Below are 14,006 nucleotides of genomic sequence, written 5' to 3' on the forward strand. Positions count from 1 at the left end.
CAGGTGTATGGGGTTGAGTGGGATCCAGGATCAGCCATGATGGAATGATGGAGCAGACTCAATGGGCTGAATGGCCTGTCTTATGTGATGGCAGAAGGGCCTTTTTCTATGGTCTATAACTATGAAATATTGATAGTATTGGGGAGGAGGCCTGATTGGAGCATAAGCAACGAGATCAATCTAAATACTATATATTTTGATTGTTCTGTATATTTACATTACTCTGGGAAACTGAGCTCTCAATTAGAAATCAGCATTCTGCGGTATAAAAATCTGTATGTGGTGAAAACAATGGCATTAGCAATGTAAAGGCACCTAATTTAATTAGGAGATTCCAAAGATGCTGATGATTCAGGTCAATGCACACGAAATGCTGGAAGAACTCATCAGGTGAGGCAGCAAATGGAAATGAATAAACAGTTGACATTTAGGGCTGAGACCTTTCAACAAGACTTTTAGAAAGTTTGTTTGGACACTTAATATGAGTGGAACATGCTAATTTTGAAATTCTATGCAGAGTTTTTTTTCACCATTCCAGCACAAGCCAAGTGATATTGTTTGCTACTTTCTTTTAAATACTGATTATCCAGCTTGTAGTCTTCTGTCTGTTCAACTGGTCTTGATACCTTCAAAGATTCTGTGTATGAATCCTCTCCGGTTTCTTTTTTGGGCTCCCTTCATAATTGTCCTGTTTACTACTGATTTCCTATCCAATTTCCTATGCTGCTCTCTGAATTTGATCAAAGCTTTACTGATGATATCTTAATTCATTCTGCTTGTTTAGCCAACACTCACTTGCCAACTACATAGATTTCTGGTCTTATTGTCGCTTTGTTTTCCCCCTAGTCCTTGTAAATTATTGCACCTTCTCTTCTCTGGAATTGTTCAAATTCTGGTGGGTTGAACATCTCCAATTGACTACAGCATTCGTGGTCCTGCCATCAGCTCCTGTTTTATAATGGAGCTTGAAGTCTATGGCTCCAAGCATAATGTATAAATATATAGCACTTAAAAGAAAATGCTGCTTCAGTGCAAATTGCTGCACTGAATTTCACCATTCTTCCTTCCAAACAATGATGTTTCTTGTGAATCCTTATTTGACCTTGTGATGGAGCATTGCCTTATTCTTTCACAATTGGCCTTGCCATAGCTTTTAGTAAAATTTAGTACAGAGAACAGTGAGTGTGCCATTATTAATTGTACAATATAATAACCCATGTATGATGCATCAGTTGCCAAGAACACAAATTATTCTTTGCATGTCAGTGAATGAGTCTATTCTTTGAAATCAGGATTTTAAAAAATCCTCATCATAGCCATTTGATTGGATTAAAATTTTTAATATTGGAATATGTTCTACTCCACTTTGAAAATTGCTTCATATGCACTTTTTAATGAATACCTTAAAGTTCAATGTAAATGTATTATCTTAAGTACATTTATGTCACCGTACACAACCTTGTGATTCATTTTCTTGTACAGTAAATAAAAGAAACACAATAGAATCAATAAAAGATCACTCCCAACAGGGTGGATTAACAACCAATGTGCAAAAGGTGACAAACTGTGCAAATGTAAAAAATGAAAAAAGTAATCAATAGGAATAAATATTGAGAACATGAGATGAAGAGTCGTTGAAAGTGTACCCTTGAGTTGTGGAGCATATCTGTGTTGGGGTAAATGTTTGTCCCTTCTGGTTGAAGGGTAATAATTATTCCTGAAACTGGTGGTGTGGGTTTTAAGGCTCCTGTAGCACCTCCCTGATGGCAGCAACAAGAAAAGAACATGACTTGAATGGTGGAGATCCTCTGAAGTGACAACACCAAAGACTTTAAAGTTGTCGCCTGTCTACACCTCTGAGGACTGACTCATGGACTTCAGATTTCCTCCTCCTGTGGTCAATAATCAGCTCCTTGCTCATGCTGACATTGAGTGAGAGGTTGTTGTGCCACCACCCTGCCAGATTTTCAGTTTCCTTCCTGTATGCTGATTCATCACCATGTTTGATTTGGCCAACGACAGTGGTGTTGTCAGCAAACTTAAATATGGCATTGGAGCTGTGCTTAGCCTCACAGTCATAAGAATAAGTGAGTAGAGCAGGGAGCTAAGCACACAGCCTTGTGTGCACCTGTGCTGGTGTTGATTGTGGAGGAGATGTTGTTGCCAATCCAAACCTACTGGGGTCTGCAAGCGAGGACTTTGAGGATCTAGTTGCACAAGGAGGCATTGAGGCCAAGGTCTTGAAGCTTATTGATTAGTTTCGAGGGGATGATAGTATGGAATGCTATAATTGATAAAGAGCATCCTGATGTATATGTCTTTGCTGCTGAGATGTTCCAGCACTGAGTGAAGAACCAATGAAATGGTATCTGCTGTGATCCTGTTGTGCCAGTAGGCAAATTGGAGTGGATCCAAGTTGCTTCTCAGGCAGGAGTTGATATGTTTCATCACCATTCTCTGAAAACACTTTATCACAGTGGATGCAAGGGCTACTGGACAATAGTTATTAAGACAAGTTATCATCTTTGGCACCAGTATAAAAGAACCCTGCTTAAAGCAGGTGGGCAAATCGGACGTCGAAGCAGAGGTTATAGATATCAGTGAACACTCCAGCCAGTCGATCTGTAGAGGGCTTTAGTATTTGGGCTTTGCCGTGGGTTCACCTCCTGAAGGATGCTTTGTCATTGGCCTCAGAGACTGAAATCACAGGGTCATTGGGAGCTGTCAGAGGTTTTGAAGGTGCCTCCATATTTTGAAGGACAAAGCAAGTATATAAGGCATTGAGCTCATCTGGGAGCGAAACCTTGTTATCACCTATGTCATCAGCTGGTTTCACTTTGTAGGAGTTGATGGCATTTAACCCTGCCACAGCTGCTGTGCATCCTTCAGTGACTCAAGTTTGTTCCAGAGCTGGCAGTACGCATGTGAGATGGCTTTCCTGCGGTCACCAGACCAGAACACCACTAACCTGACCCTCTGCAGATTGTGCATCTCATGGTTCATCAGCACTCCTGGTTGGGGAAGACTGAATTATCTTGTGGGGATACACTTGTTTATGGTTGTTTCTGTAAAATCTGTGACAACCACTGCATATTCATTCATTCAGATCCTCTGAGTCCTTGAACATGGGTCATTCAACCCACCTGAAGCAACCCTGCCTCTGCCTCCTGCGACCACCTCACTGATGTCCTTACCTCTGGAATCTTGCTCTTTAGCCTCTCCCTGTATGCTGGTAGGAAGAGGACAGCCAGGTGATCAGGATGAAATGGTAGGCATTCCTAGGTGGAGTATAGGGGTGGGCAAGTTGATGGCATCCCTGTGCTGCAGCTGATGTGTTGATAATAATTGGGCAGAGATTTCTTCAAACAAGCCTGACTGAAGTCGCTGGCAGTGATTTGAAAGGCATCAGAGTAGGATGTTTCCTTTTTGCTGCCCGCGGCACTCAGTACTCTGCCAGTGCAGTGTTCCCCTGTGGCTAGTCCCTCAATAATCAGTATACAACTTTGGATACTGTTTGGGAGGATTACCTACCAGGGGGAAGACACAGCGGGCAGGCGTATGACACTGAGTCTGGCTCTGTGGCTCAGAAGGGAAGCTGGGAGAAGGTGTGCAGTAGCAATAGGGGATTCCATAGTTAGGGGGCAGACAGGAGGTTTTATGGATGTGATAAAGACACTCAGATATTATTTTGCCTCCCAGGTGCCAGGGTCAGGAATGTCTCTAATTGGGTCCACAGCATTCTAAGGCAGGCTGGTGAGCAGCCAGAAGAAGTGATACAGATTGATACCAGCATCATAGGTAGTGAAAGGTGAAGGTCCTGAAGAAGGGAGTTAGGCAGAAAGCTAAAAAGCAGGCCCTCCAGGGTTGTAATCTCTGGATTGCTGCCTGTGCCACGTGCCAGAGACAGTAAGAATAGAATGATCTTCCAGATGAATGCATGACTTAGGAATTGGTGCGGGGGCTGGGTTTCAGATTTCTGGACAGTTGGAATCTCTTCTGCGGGAAGTATGACCCATGCAAAAAGGATGGGTTACCCTGAACCCGAGGGGTCCAATATCCTTGTGGGCAAGTTTGCTAGAGCTGCAGGGGAGAATTTAAGATAATTTAGTGGGGCGTTATGCACTGGAATGATAGGGCTGAGGATGGGGCAGTTCATATAAGACCACAAGATACAGGAGCAGAACCAGGCAATTTGGCCCATCAAATCTGTTTCGCCATTGCCTCATGGCCAATGCATTTCCTTCTCAGCCCCCGTCTCCTGCCTACTCCCTGTAACTCTCCATGCCCTGACTAATCAAAAATTTTCAGCTTCTGCCTTAAGTATACCCAATGATCTGGCCTTCACAGCTGCCGGTGGCAATGAATTCCGCAGATTCACAACTCTCTGGCTAAAGAAATTACACCTCATCTTTGTTCTAAATGAATGTTCCTCAATTCTGAGGCTGTGCCCTTTGGTCTTAAACTCCTCCACCATGGGAAACATCCTCTCCACATTCACTCTGTCGAGGCTTTTCAACATTCAATAGGTTTCAATTGGATCCCCCCCCCCCCCCGTCATATAGTCTTCTGAATAACATTGAATACAGACCCAGAGCCTTCAAACTCTCCTCATATGATCAGCCTTTCAATCCCAGAATCATTTTCATGAACCTCCTTTGAAACCTCTCTGTCAGCCCATCCTTTCATAGATAAGGGGCCTAAAACTGCTCTCAATACTCCAAGTGAGGTGTCACCAGTGCCTTATAAAGACTCGACGTTAGATTTATATTCTAGCTCTTTTGAAATGAATGCTAACATTGCATTTGCCTTCCTCACCACTGACTCAATCTGCAAATTAACCTTTAGGGAATTTTCTGTCCATTTAAAAAAAATAGACTACTCTTTTATTTCTTCTACCAATATACATGACCATACAATTCCTGACACTGTATTCCATCTGACACTTCTTAGTCCATTCACCTAAACTGTTTGTCCTTCCGCAGCCTCTCTGCTTCCTTAGCACTACCTGCTCTTCCACCTATCTTCTGCAAACTTGGGCTCAAAGCCATCAATTTAGTCATCCAAATCATTGACATATAACGAATAAAGAAGTGGTCCCAACAGAGACCCCTGTGGAACACCACTAGACATTGGCAGTGAACCAGAAGGTGCTGTCTTTATTCCCACTCTTTGCTTCTGCCAGTTGGCTCTATCCATGCTGGTATCTTTTCTGTAATACCATGGACTCTTGTCAATCAGCCTTGTATGTGGCACCTTGTCAAAAGCCACCTGAAAGTCCAAATACACAACATCCACCAATTTTCCTTTGTCTATTTTGCTTGTTATTTCTTCAAAAGAATTCCAATAGATTTGTCAGGCAAGATTTTCCCTTAAGGAAACCATACTGACTTCAGCCTATTTTATTTCGTACCTCCGAGTACCCTGAAGCCCATCCTTATCAATTGACTCCATAATCTTCCCAACAACTGAGGTCAGACTAACTGGCCTATAATTTCTTTTCTTCTGCTTCTCTCCCTTATTGAAGAGTGGAGAGTTATATTTGTAATTTTCTAGTCCTCCAGAATCTGTTGATTCTTGAAAGATAATTAATAATACCTCCACAATCTCAGCCACTTCTTTCAGAACCCTAGGGCATAGACCATCTGGTTCAGATGATTTATCTACCTTCAGACCTTTCAATTTCCAAAGTACTCCTTCATTACTAAATGGCAGCTTCACTCACTTCTGCCCTCTCAAACTTCTAGCTTACTGTTAGTATCTTACACAGTGAAGACTGATACAAAATGCCTATTCAGTGCATCTCCTACTTCCTTTACCCTATTACTACCCCTCCAGCATTATTTTCCAGTGGTCTGATATCTACTCTTGCCTCTCTTTTACTCTTTATATCTCTGGAGAAACTTTTGGTATCCACTTTAATGTTATTGGCTAGCTTACTTTTGTATTCCATTTGCTTCCTCTTTATGACATTTTTGTTACCTTCTGTTTTTTAATGCTTCCCAATTCTCTCACTTCCCATTAACTTTTGCTCTATTATATGCCCTCTCCTTGGCTTTATGTTGGCTTTGACTTCCCTTGTCAGCCATGTTTGCATCACCCTGCTTTTAGAATACTACCGCTTGAGGGTATTGTTAAGATACTGCAAGGGTAAAAAGACCCTGATGGGAGTTGTATACTGGCTTCCAAATAGTAGTCAGGATGTCGGATACAAGTTACAAGTGGAGGCAGAAAGGGCATGTAAAAGGGGCAATGTTAAGATAGTCATGGGGGATTTCAATATGCAAGTAGATTGGAAAAATCGGGTTAGTGCTAGGGATTTTGTAGAATGCCTAAAAGATGGCTTTTTGGAGTAGCTTGTGATTGAGCCCACTAATGGAAAGGCAATTCTGAATTAGGTGTTGTGAAATGAACCACGTTTGCTTAGGTAGTTTAAAGATAAAAGAGAGGCGAGAGTGGATATTTGACCGCAGGAAAATGATGCTGGAGAGGTAGTATTGAGGGGCCAAGAAATAGTGCATGAACTTAAGTATTTTGTGTCAGTCTTCACTGTGGAAGACACTAGCAGTACACCAAGATTTTGGGAGTGTGGGGGGGGGGGTGGGTTGTAGAAGTGAGTGTTATTCCTATTACCAAGGAGAAGGTGCTTGAGAAGCTGAAAGGTCTTAAGTTGGATAAGTCACCTGGATCAGATGGACTACACCCCAGGACTCTGAAAGAGGTAGTTGAAGAGATTGTGTAGACATTAAGTAAGATCTTTCAAGAATCTTTAGATTCTGAAATGGTTCTGGAGGACTGGAAAATTGCAAGTGTCACTCCACTCTTTAAGAAGGGAGGGAGGCAGAAGAAAGGAAATTATAAGCCAGTTAGCCTGGATTCAATGGTTGGGAAGATGTTGGAATCAATTATTAAGTATGAGGTTTTGGGATACTTGGAGGCACATGACAGAATAGGCCAAATTCAACACAGTTTCCTTAAGGTGAAAGTTTGCCTGAGAAACCTATTGGAATTATTTGAGGAAATAACAGGCAGGATAGACAAGGGAGTCGGTGGATGTTGTCAACTTGAACTTTCAGAAGGCCTTTGACAAGGTGCCACACAAGAGGCTGCTTAGCAAGACCAGAGCCCACAGTATTACAAGAAGTTAAGTAGCAGGGACAGAAGATTGGCTGTCTGGCAGGAGGGAAAGTGTGAGAGGAAAGGGGGCTTTTTCTGGTTGGCTGATGGTGACTAGTGGTGTTCTGCACATGTCTTTGATGGGACTGATTCTTTTCATGTTATGTGACAGTGACATGCCAGAATTGATGACTTTATGGTCGAGTTTGCAGACGATACAAAAATAGGCAGAGAGGCAAGTGGTGTTGAGGAAGTTGGGAATCAGCAGAAGGACTTGGGCAAATTGGGAGAATGGGTAAAGAAGTGGCAATTGGAATATAGCATATGGTCATACACTTTGGTAGAAGGAATAGATGTGTAGACTATTTTCTGAACAGAAATGATTCAAAATTCTGAGGTGTCAAGGGACTTGGAAGTCCTTGTGCAGGATTCCCTAAAGGTTAATTTGCAGATTCAGTTGGTGGTAAGGAAGGCAAATGCAATTTTAGCATTTATTTTGGGAGGACTAGAATATAAAAGCAAGAATGTAATGCTGAGGCTTTGTAATACATTGGTCAGGCTGCACTTAGGAGTACTGTGAGCAGTTTTGGGCCTCCTATCTAAGAAAAGATGTGCTAACATTGGAGAGGACCCAGAGGTGGGTCCTCAGCATGAATTGTTCAGTCTGATGGCCTGGTGGAAGAAGTTGTCCTGGAGCCTGTTGGTCATGGCTTTTATGCTGCGGTACCATTTCCCGGATGGTGGGTTTACAAAAATTATTCTGGGAACGAAAGGGTTAATATTAGGAGCATTTGGTGGGTTTGGTTCTGCATTCACTGGAATTTAAAAGAACGATGGGGGATCTCGTATCCTATCGAATATTGCAAGACTCATATAGAGCGGATGTGTAGAGGATGTTCCTTGCAGTGGGTGAGTCTAGGCCCAGAGGGTTCAGCCTCAGGCTTGGAGTGACATTTCTTTAGAACAGAGGTGAGGAAGAATTTCTTTAGCCAGAGGGTAGTGAATCTGTGGAATTCATTGCCACATATTGCTTATGGAGGCCAAGTCATTGAGAATATTTAAAGTGGAAGTTGATAGTTTCTCGGTTAGTCAGGATATTAAAGTTTGGAATTAAATTGAATTGACTTTATTACTTCTATCCTTCATATACATGAGGAGTAAAAATCTTTGTTATATCTCCGTCTAAATGTGCAATTTATAGTAATTTATAATAAATATTACGTATAACAGGATAGTCAATAGCATATAGAAATATAGTTGCGTCAGCAGGAACTATTCAGTCTGATGGCCTGGTGGGAGAAGCTGTCCTGGAGCCTGTTGGTCCTGGCTTTTATGCTGCAGTACCATTTCCCAGATGGTAGCAGCTGAGCAGTTTGTGGTTGGGGTGACTTGGGACCCCGATGATCCTTTGGGCCCTTTTTACACACCTGTCTTTGTGAATGTCCTGAATCATGGGAAATTCACAACTACAGATGCACTGGGCTGTCCGCACCACTCTCTGCAGAGTCCTACAATTGAGGAAAGTACAGTTCCCATACCAGCAGTGACTCAGCCAGTCAGTATGTTCTCAATTGTGCCCTGACAGAAAGTTCTTAGGATTTGGGGACCCATACCAAACTTCAACTGTCTGTGATGAAAGAGGTGCCGTTGTGCCTTTTTCACCACACAGCCAGTGTGTACAGTCCATGTAGGATCCTCGGTAATGCTTATGCCGAGAAGACGAGAATGGGGTTGGGGGGGGGGGGTAATAAATCAGCCATGATGAATGGCAGAGCAGACTCAATGGTCTAATTCTGCTCCTATGTAATTTGTCTTGTGCAGTGACAGGAAGACACACCCTTTCTCTAGATACACAGTGGCTGCACCGGGCTTCTGTCATTCCTCAGTATGGCATTCTGCACCTTGGAGTGTGCCACCAGGAGGCATTCTGATTCAGACAGGTCCTTGTATGGTTGACTAGTGCATTTGGGGAATATCCGAAAGGTTTCCATTGAGTTGATGGCCTTCCAGCAGCTGCCTGTGTTTATCTCTGTGTGTTTTCCATGGAAGACTCTGTGGAGCACAAAGCTGTGGGCTGTTCTGCAGTCTGGGCTGAACTTTAGCATCTATTCTGGACTGTGCATCCTGAGTATGTGCTCCAGGAGGAGGAGGATGACTACCTTACTTGCACCTGGACGATGTTGAGGACGAACTCTAGCCAATAATGAAGAGTCTTGTAGGGAAGTCATATCACCAGCAGCCAAGCATATGTTGCCATTTGAAATCTGTTGTGAGATGCCGATAAATGACTCCTTGAGAACATTAGACCACATCCACCATTTCCTGATTCTGTTGTGTCTGTCACCTGCAATGCAGATCACAGCCTGATTGGCTTGTTTTGCAGAAGCTTCTGCACGAAGGACAGGTGTGATTGAACTCTTGGAACTTCCTGGGGTAACAAGGTCAGGCCCATCCCTAACGCTGAAGAAGAATTCTCTGCCTGAAGCATCGACTGTTTACTCTTTACCATCGACGCTGCTTAGACTGTTGAATTCCTTCAGCATTTTGTGTATGTCGCCGAGATGTGAAACTCGGCCAAAGATTTTTTTTCAAGAATGTTCGAGAATATCGAAGTCAATATTTTCTCTTGTCATGTTTCTCCAATATGTAACATTAGCGTGACTTCAGTAGTCAGAGATATTTGATAAATTAGGGCAACACCAGTGTTTATTTTCCAAGGCTGGGTATCAGAAGCCAGGCATGGCCTATTTGTGGACTTCCCTGTAAACACTCCTTTAAAAATCCAGATTATCTGTTCAACCCTCTCTCCGGAGTCCTGGAGTTACAGTAGAATTTTCCCTTGTGCTGCACTGCAAGTTCAGAGCTGTTAAAACCCACCCTTCTGTGGATTTAAGTGCTCAAGACACTTTAAGAGCAGGGCAATTTTCCCTCAAAGTTGTGGGGCCAGTATTACCCCGTAACAGCATTAGATCAGATTATCTGGTGTTGGCTGGGTGGAATTGGCTGCTACATTTCTAATATTGTAACAGAGTTAGAAATGGGCAGTAAAGTGCGTTGGGATCTCTTTGGAAAGGAACGGCAAAGGCCCTTAAGAAGTGTTAATCTATCTTTTTACTCTCATTTTCAAATGAAGACTGGGAGAAAGGAAGGGGTGTGGTAACAAAGGAGATGAGAATTCCCACTGGCAGTGAAATACTTGTGAAATTAAATGACATGTTCAGTAAAGTTATAAAAGAAAAATTAAATACTTATTTTTTTAAAGTGCTACCAACATTACAGGTTTTTTTTTAAAAGAGTAAGTGTAAGAGCTCCAGACCCAGGTACTGGGAGGAGAACCAGGTGTCTCCTTCCTGGTTCTTGGGGGGGTGGGGAATGCTGCCTCTTTTTGTGAAACGAGGTTGTGTTGTTCTAACCTGTAGATCTGCAAAATGGCTGTGAGATTCCAGGGTCAGGCAAGTATTGGCTGCATAAAGTGTTTCTGCTAATCCTTGCGCGTCGTTTATTTTGAAGTCTCTGTTTCTTTCTCCGCTGAAACTCGCGCAGTAACGCCAGCTCGAGTTTAGCAGCCTTCAGCTCCCGTATTTTTGGAGCAGTTTGCAACCCGTGGCTCCCCCGCTGTTACAGGAAGCAGCCGGGGCGTGCTGGATGCTCACGTCCCGGTAGGGCTTGCGCTCCTGCTCCTACGGGGCGAATGTGCCTGGTCTTACATTTTCTTCCTTTATCCGTTAATCTTGTATAAATTGCACGATGGCTTAAACTTTACAACGTCCTTGGCGCTAGGTTACTTAATTCGTCGTCTTACGTGAATTTCAGTGCAGAACCAACTCTGTGCCAGATACTCTTGTTAGTCGCTAGTACGTTTATCGTATGTTTTTTTTTGGGGGGGGGGATTTCTTCATGGGAGAAGATTGTGTTTCAAATCTTACTCTGTTCATTAAGAGGCCATAGGGCCCATTGGACCTGAGCACTTTGAAAGAGATAATTCAATCCTCTGCTCTTGTCCCAGATATCCTTAACGTATTTTCAAAGCTTAACCTTCCCAGTGCGGTGCTGGGCTCAGTGCCTTCTTTATCCCGTGCCAACTATTTGAAGGAAAGATGTGTTCAGAAAAAGTGTTCAGGCTGATACTCGGATCTCAGACACAAGTGGGTACGTGAAGAGACAATACAATTGCAGTTTTGATTTTTTTTAAGTGGATAAATTTGGAATATTTGCAAACAAATGTTGATTGGTGGTGATTACTGAACAGGAAATTGTCTTCCAGCAACAATCTTTGTTGCTAATTCAATCAACTTGGTTAAAATTCAAATACTTGGCATGCAGGTACATTCTGTTTTCGGTTTAAAATCAACAAATGTCCTTTTAGAGAAGGTAACATTTAAATGATTTGGACCACAAGTAGAACAGTGATCAGAAGATTGTTAGCTAATTGGACATTGCAAAGTATCCATGGTGTAGGTGTTGTGAGAAGGGAGGTAGGAGAACTGGGATGAGGTGAGAGAGGTTACAGAGAGGGAATGGAGTTGCTCTGAGAGTCAACATATATCTGCTGGGTGAAATGGTTTCCTTCTTTGTAAGAAAAGAAGGTCTAATAGGCACAAAATTCAGGTCTTGGATGCTAAAACATGGTGATTTTTGAAAGGATTTTGTGTGGAGATATACCTTGCAAAAGCAGTGAAACTCGTTTAGTAAGAATTAAATAACATGGTGTAAAATCTATTGTAAGGAGCACTTTTTTGTCAGGGATGTATTTTTGAAGTCCAGAGGCTGTAAGAGAAGAATAGCAACCAGTTTGTGTGTACAACAATCACAAACGAGAAAATCTGCAGAACCTTCTTGGACAGCCTCCCCTGCGGGACCTTGTCAAAGGCCTTACTAAAGTCCATGTAGACATCATCCTCTGCCTTGCCTTCATCCACTTTCCTCAAAACTCTATGAAATTGGTTAGATGTGAGCTACCATGTACAAAGCCAATTGTGACTATCCTTAATCAGTCCATGTCTATCCAAATACTTGTATATCTGGTCTCTAGTAATACCTACCAATAACTTTCTCAACTGATGTCAGACTCATCAGCCTATAATTTCCTACTTTATGCTTGGAGCCTTTTTTTGAAACAGCGGAACAACAACATTGGAGGGAAGGATGTGCTTGCTGGTGGGGTCCTTTTGGAGATGGCAGAAATTGCAGAGTCTCCAAAGAAATCCCACCTGCTTGCAAGCAAAACAAGTGCTGTCCTGTCCTTAAACCTCTTCCCTCACTACTGTACAGGGCTTGCAGGTGAGGTGACACTTGTGAGTCTGTTGGGGTCATCTGCTCCCAGTGTGGCCTCCTGTATATCGGTGAGGCCCGACATAGATTGGGGGACAGCTTTGCCGAGCACCTATGCTCCGTCCAGCATTAAGAGCGGGATCTTCCAGTGGCCATCCATTTTAATTCCACTGCCCATTCCCTTTCTGACATGTCAGTCCATGGCATCGTGATGAGGCCACACACAGGTTGGAGGAGCAACACCTTGTATTCTGTATGGTTAGCCTCCAGCCTGATGGCATGAACAATGATTTCCCAAACTTCTGGTAATGTACCCTCCCCCCCTGCACCATTCCCATTTCCCTCTCTCACCTTATCTTCTTAACTGTCCATCACCTCCCTCTGATGCTCCTCCCCCTTTTCTTTCTACCACTGCCTCCTGTCCTCTCCTATCAGATCCCCCTTCTCCAGCACTATCAACAATCAACTCCCTAGTTTGTACTTCACTCCTTCCCCCTCCTGGTTTCGCATATCACCTTGTGTTTTTTCCTTCCCTCCCCCACCTTCTTATTCAGACTCCTAATCTTAATTCTCTCCAGACCTGAAGAAGGTCTTGGCCTGAAACATCGAATGTATTGTTTTCCATAGATGCTGCCTGGCTTGCTGAATTGCTCTGGCATTTTGTGTGTGTTGCTTGAATGTTTATAACAAGTCATTTCAGATTTTTTTAAAAGGCATTGATTGAGAGATGACTATCTGTTATATGAGCAGCTCTTTATGAAAAGAGAGGAAATTCTGTTTTTATTTTATGCTGCCTAAAGGGAAGTAGTCCCTCAGTACTACAGTGGATGAGTGCCAGCAGATTTCCAAAATGAGCTGTGAACCCAAATCTTCTGGCCATGAATTGTTTGGAAGGAAACAGTTTGAATTCGGGATCAGTTTATTGTCTCTTACTTTTGTCATGAAGTTTGTTTTTTTTTGTATGACAACAGGACAGTGCAATGCATAAAAAATTACTATGTTACAATAGGAAATATTTATTAAGGTAAAAGAGAGCAAAATAGTAATGTAGTGTACGTGAACTGTTCAGGAATCTGCAGGTGGAGGGAAAAAAGTTATCTCGAAGATATTAGGTGGTTCTTCCAGCTCCTGTACCTCCTCCCTGATGTAGTAATACAAAGAGGGCATGTTCAGGATGGTGAACGTCCTTAATGATAGATGCTGCCATCACCTTTTGAAGATGTCCTTAACGATGGGAATGCTGGTGTCCATGTTGGAGCTGGCTGAGTTTGCAGCCCTCTGCAGCTTTTTTTTATGGATCCTGTGCATTGGAGCTTCCTTACCAGGTGGTGATGCAACCAGTCAGAAAGCCCTCCATGTACTTGTGTGGAAATTTGCTAGACAAACTATACCAAATATGTTGGGCCAGGAAAGATCCCCTGAGATGTCGATGCCCAGGAGCTTGAAGCTGCCCACCCTTTCCACTGCTGATCCCTCATTGAGGACTGGTATGTGAACTCCTGACTTCATCCTGAAGTCCACAATCAGGCCCTTCATCTTCCTGACATTGAGTTCAAGGTTGTTGTGACACCACTTAACTAGCCAATCCATCTCATTCCTTCACATTTTCTTGTCATCACGTG

General features: G+C 42.9%; 1 protein-coding gene across 4 annotated transcripts in view; it reads left to right on the forward strand.

The window, feature by feature from the left end:
• tjp2a (tight junction protein 2a (zona occludens 2)) overlaps positions 1-14,006 on the forward strand; it is a 143,005-nt gene that overhangs the window by 36,374 nt on the left and 92,625 nt on the right. Inside the window, exon 1 of one of the 4 annotated variants that reach the window (XM_059974718.1) lies at positions 10,465-10,565. The exons of 2 other annotated variants lie outside the window; for them this stretch is intronic. In XM_059974718.1, coding sequence (XP_059830701.1) covers positions 10,542-10,565 — 24 coding nt within the window. In that variant the 5' untranslated portion in view covers positions 10,465-10,541. Of the gene's footprint in view, positions 1-10,464; positions 10,566-10,753; positions 10,773-14,006 lie in introns of those variants that run through there. One more of the 4 variants, XM_059974723.1, reaches the window with a different exon arrangement.

Source organism: Hypanus sabinus, chromosome 7 (genome assembly GCF_030144855.1).
Source record: "Hypanus sabinus isolate sHypSab1 chromosome 7, sHypSab1.hap1, whole genome shotgun sequence".
NCBI lineage: Eukaryota > Metazoa > Chordata > Chondrichthyes > Myliobatiformes > Dasyatidae > Hypanus > Hypanus sabinus.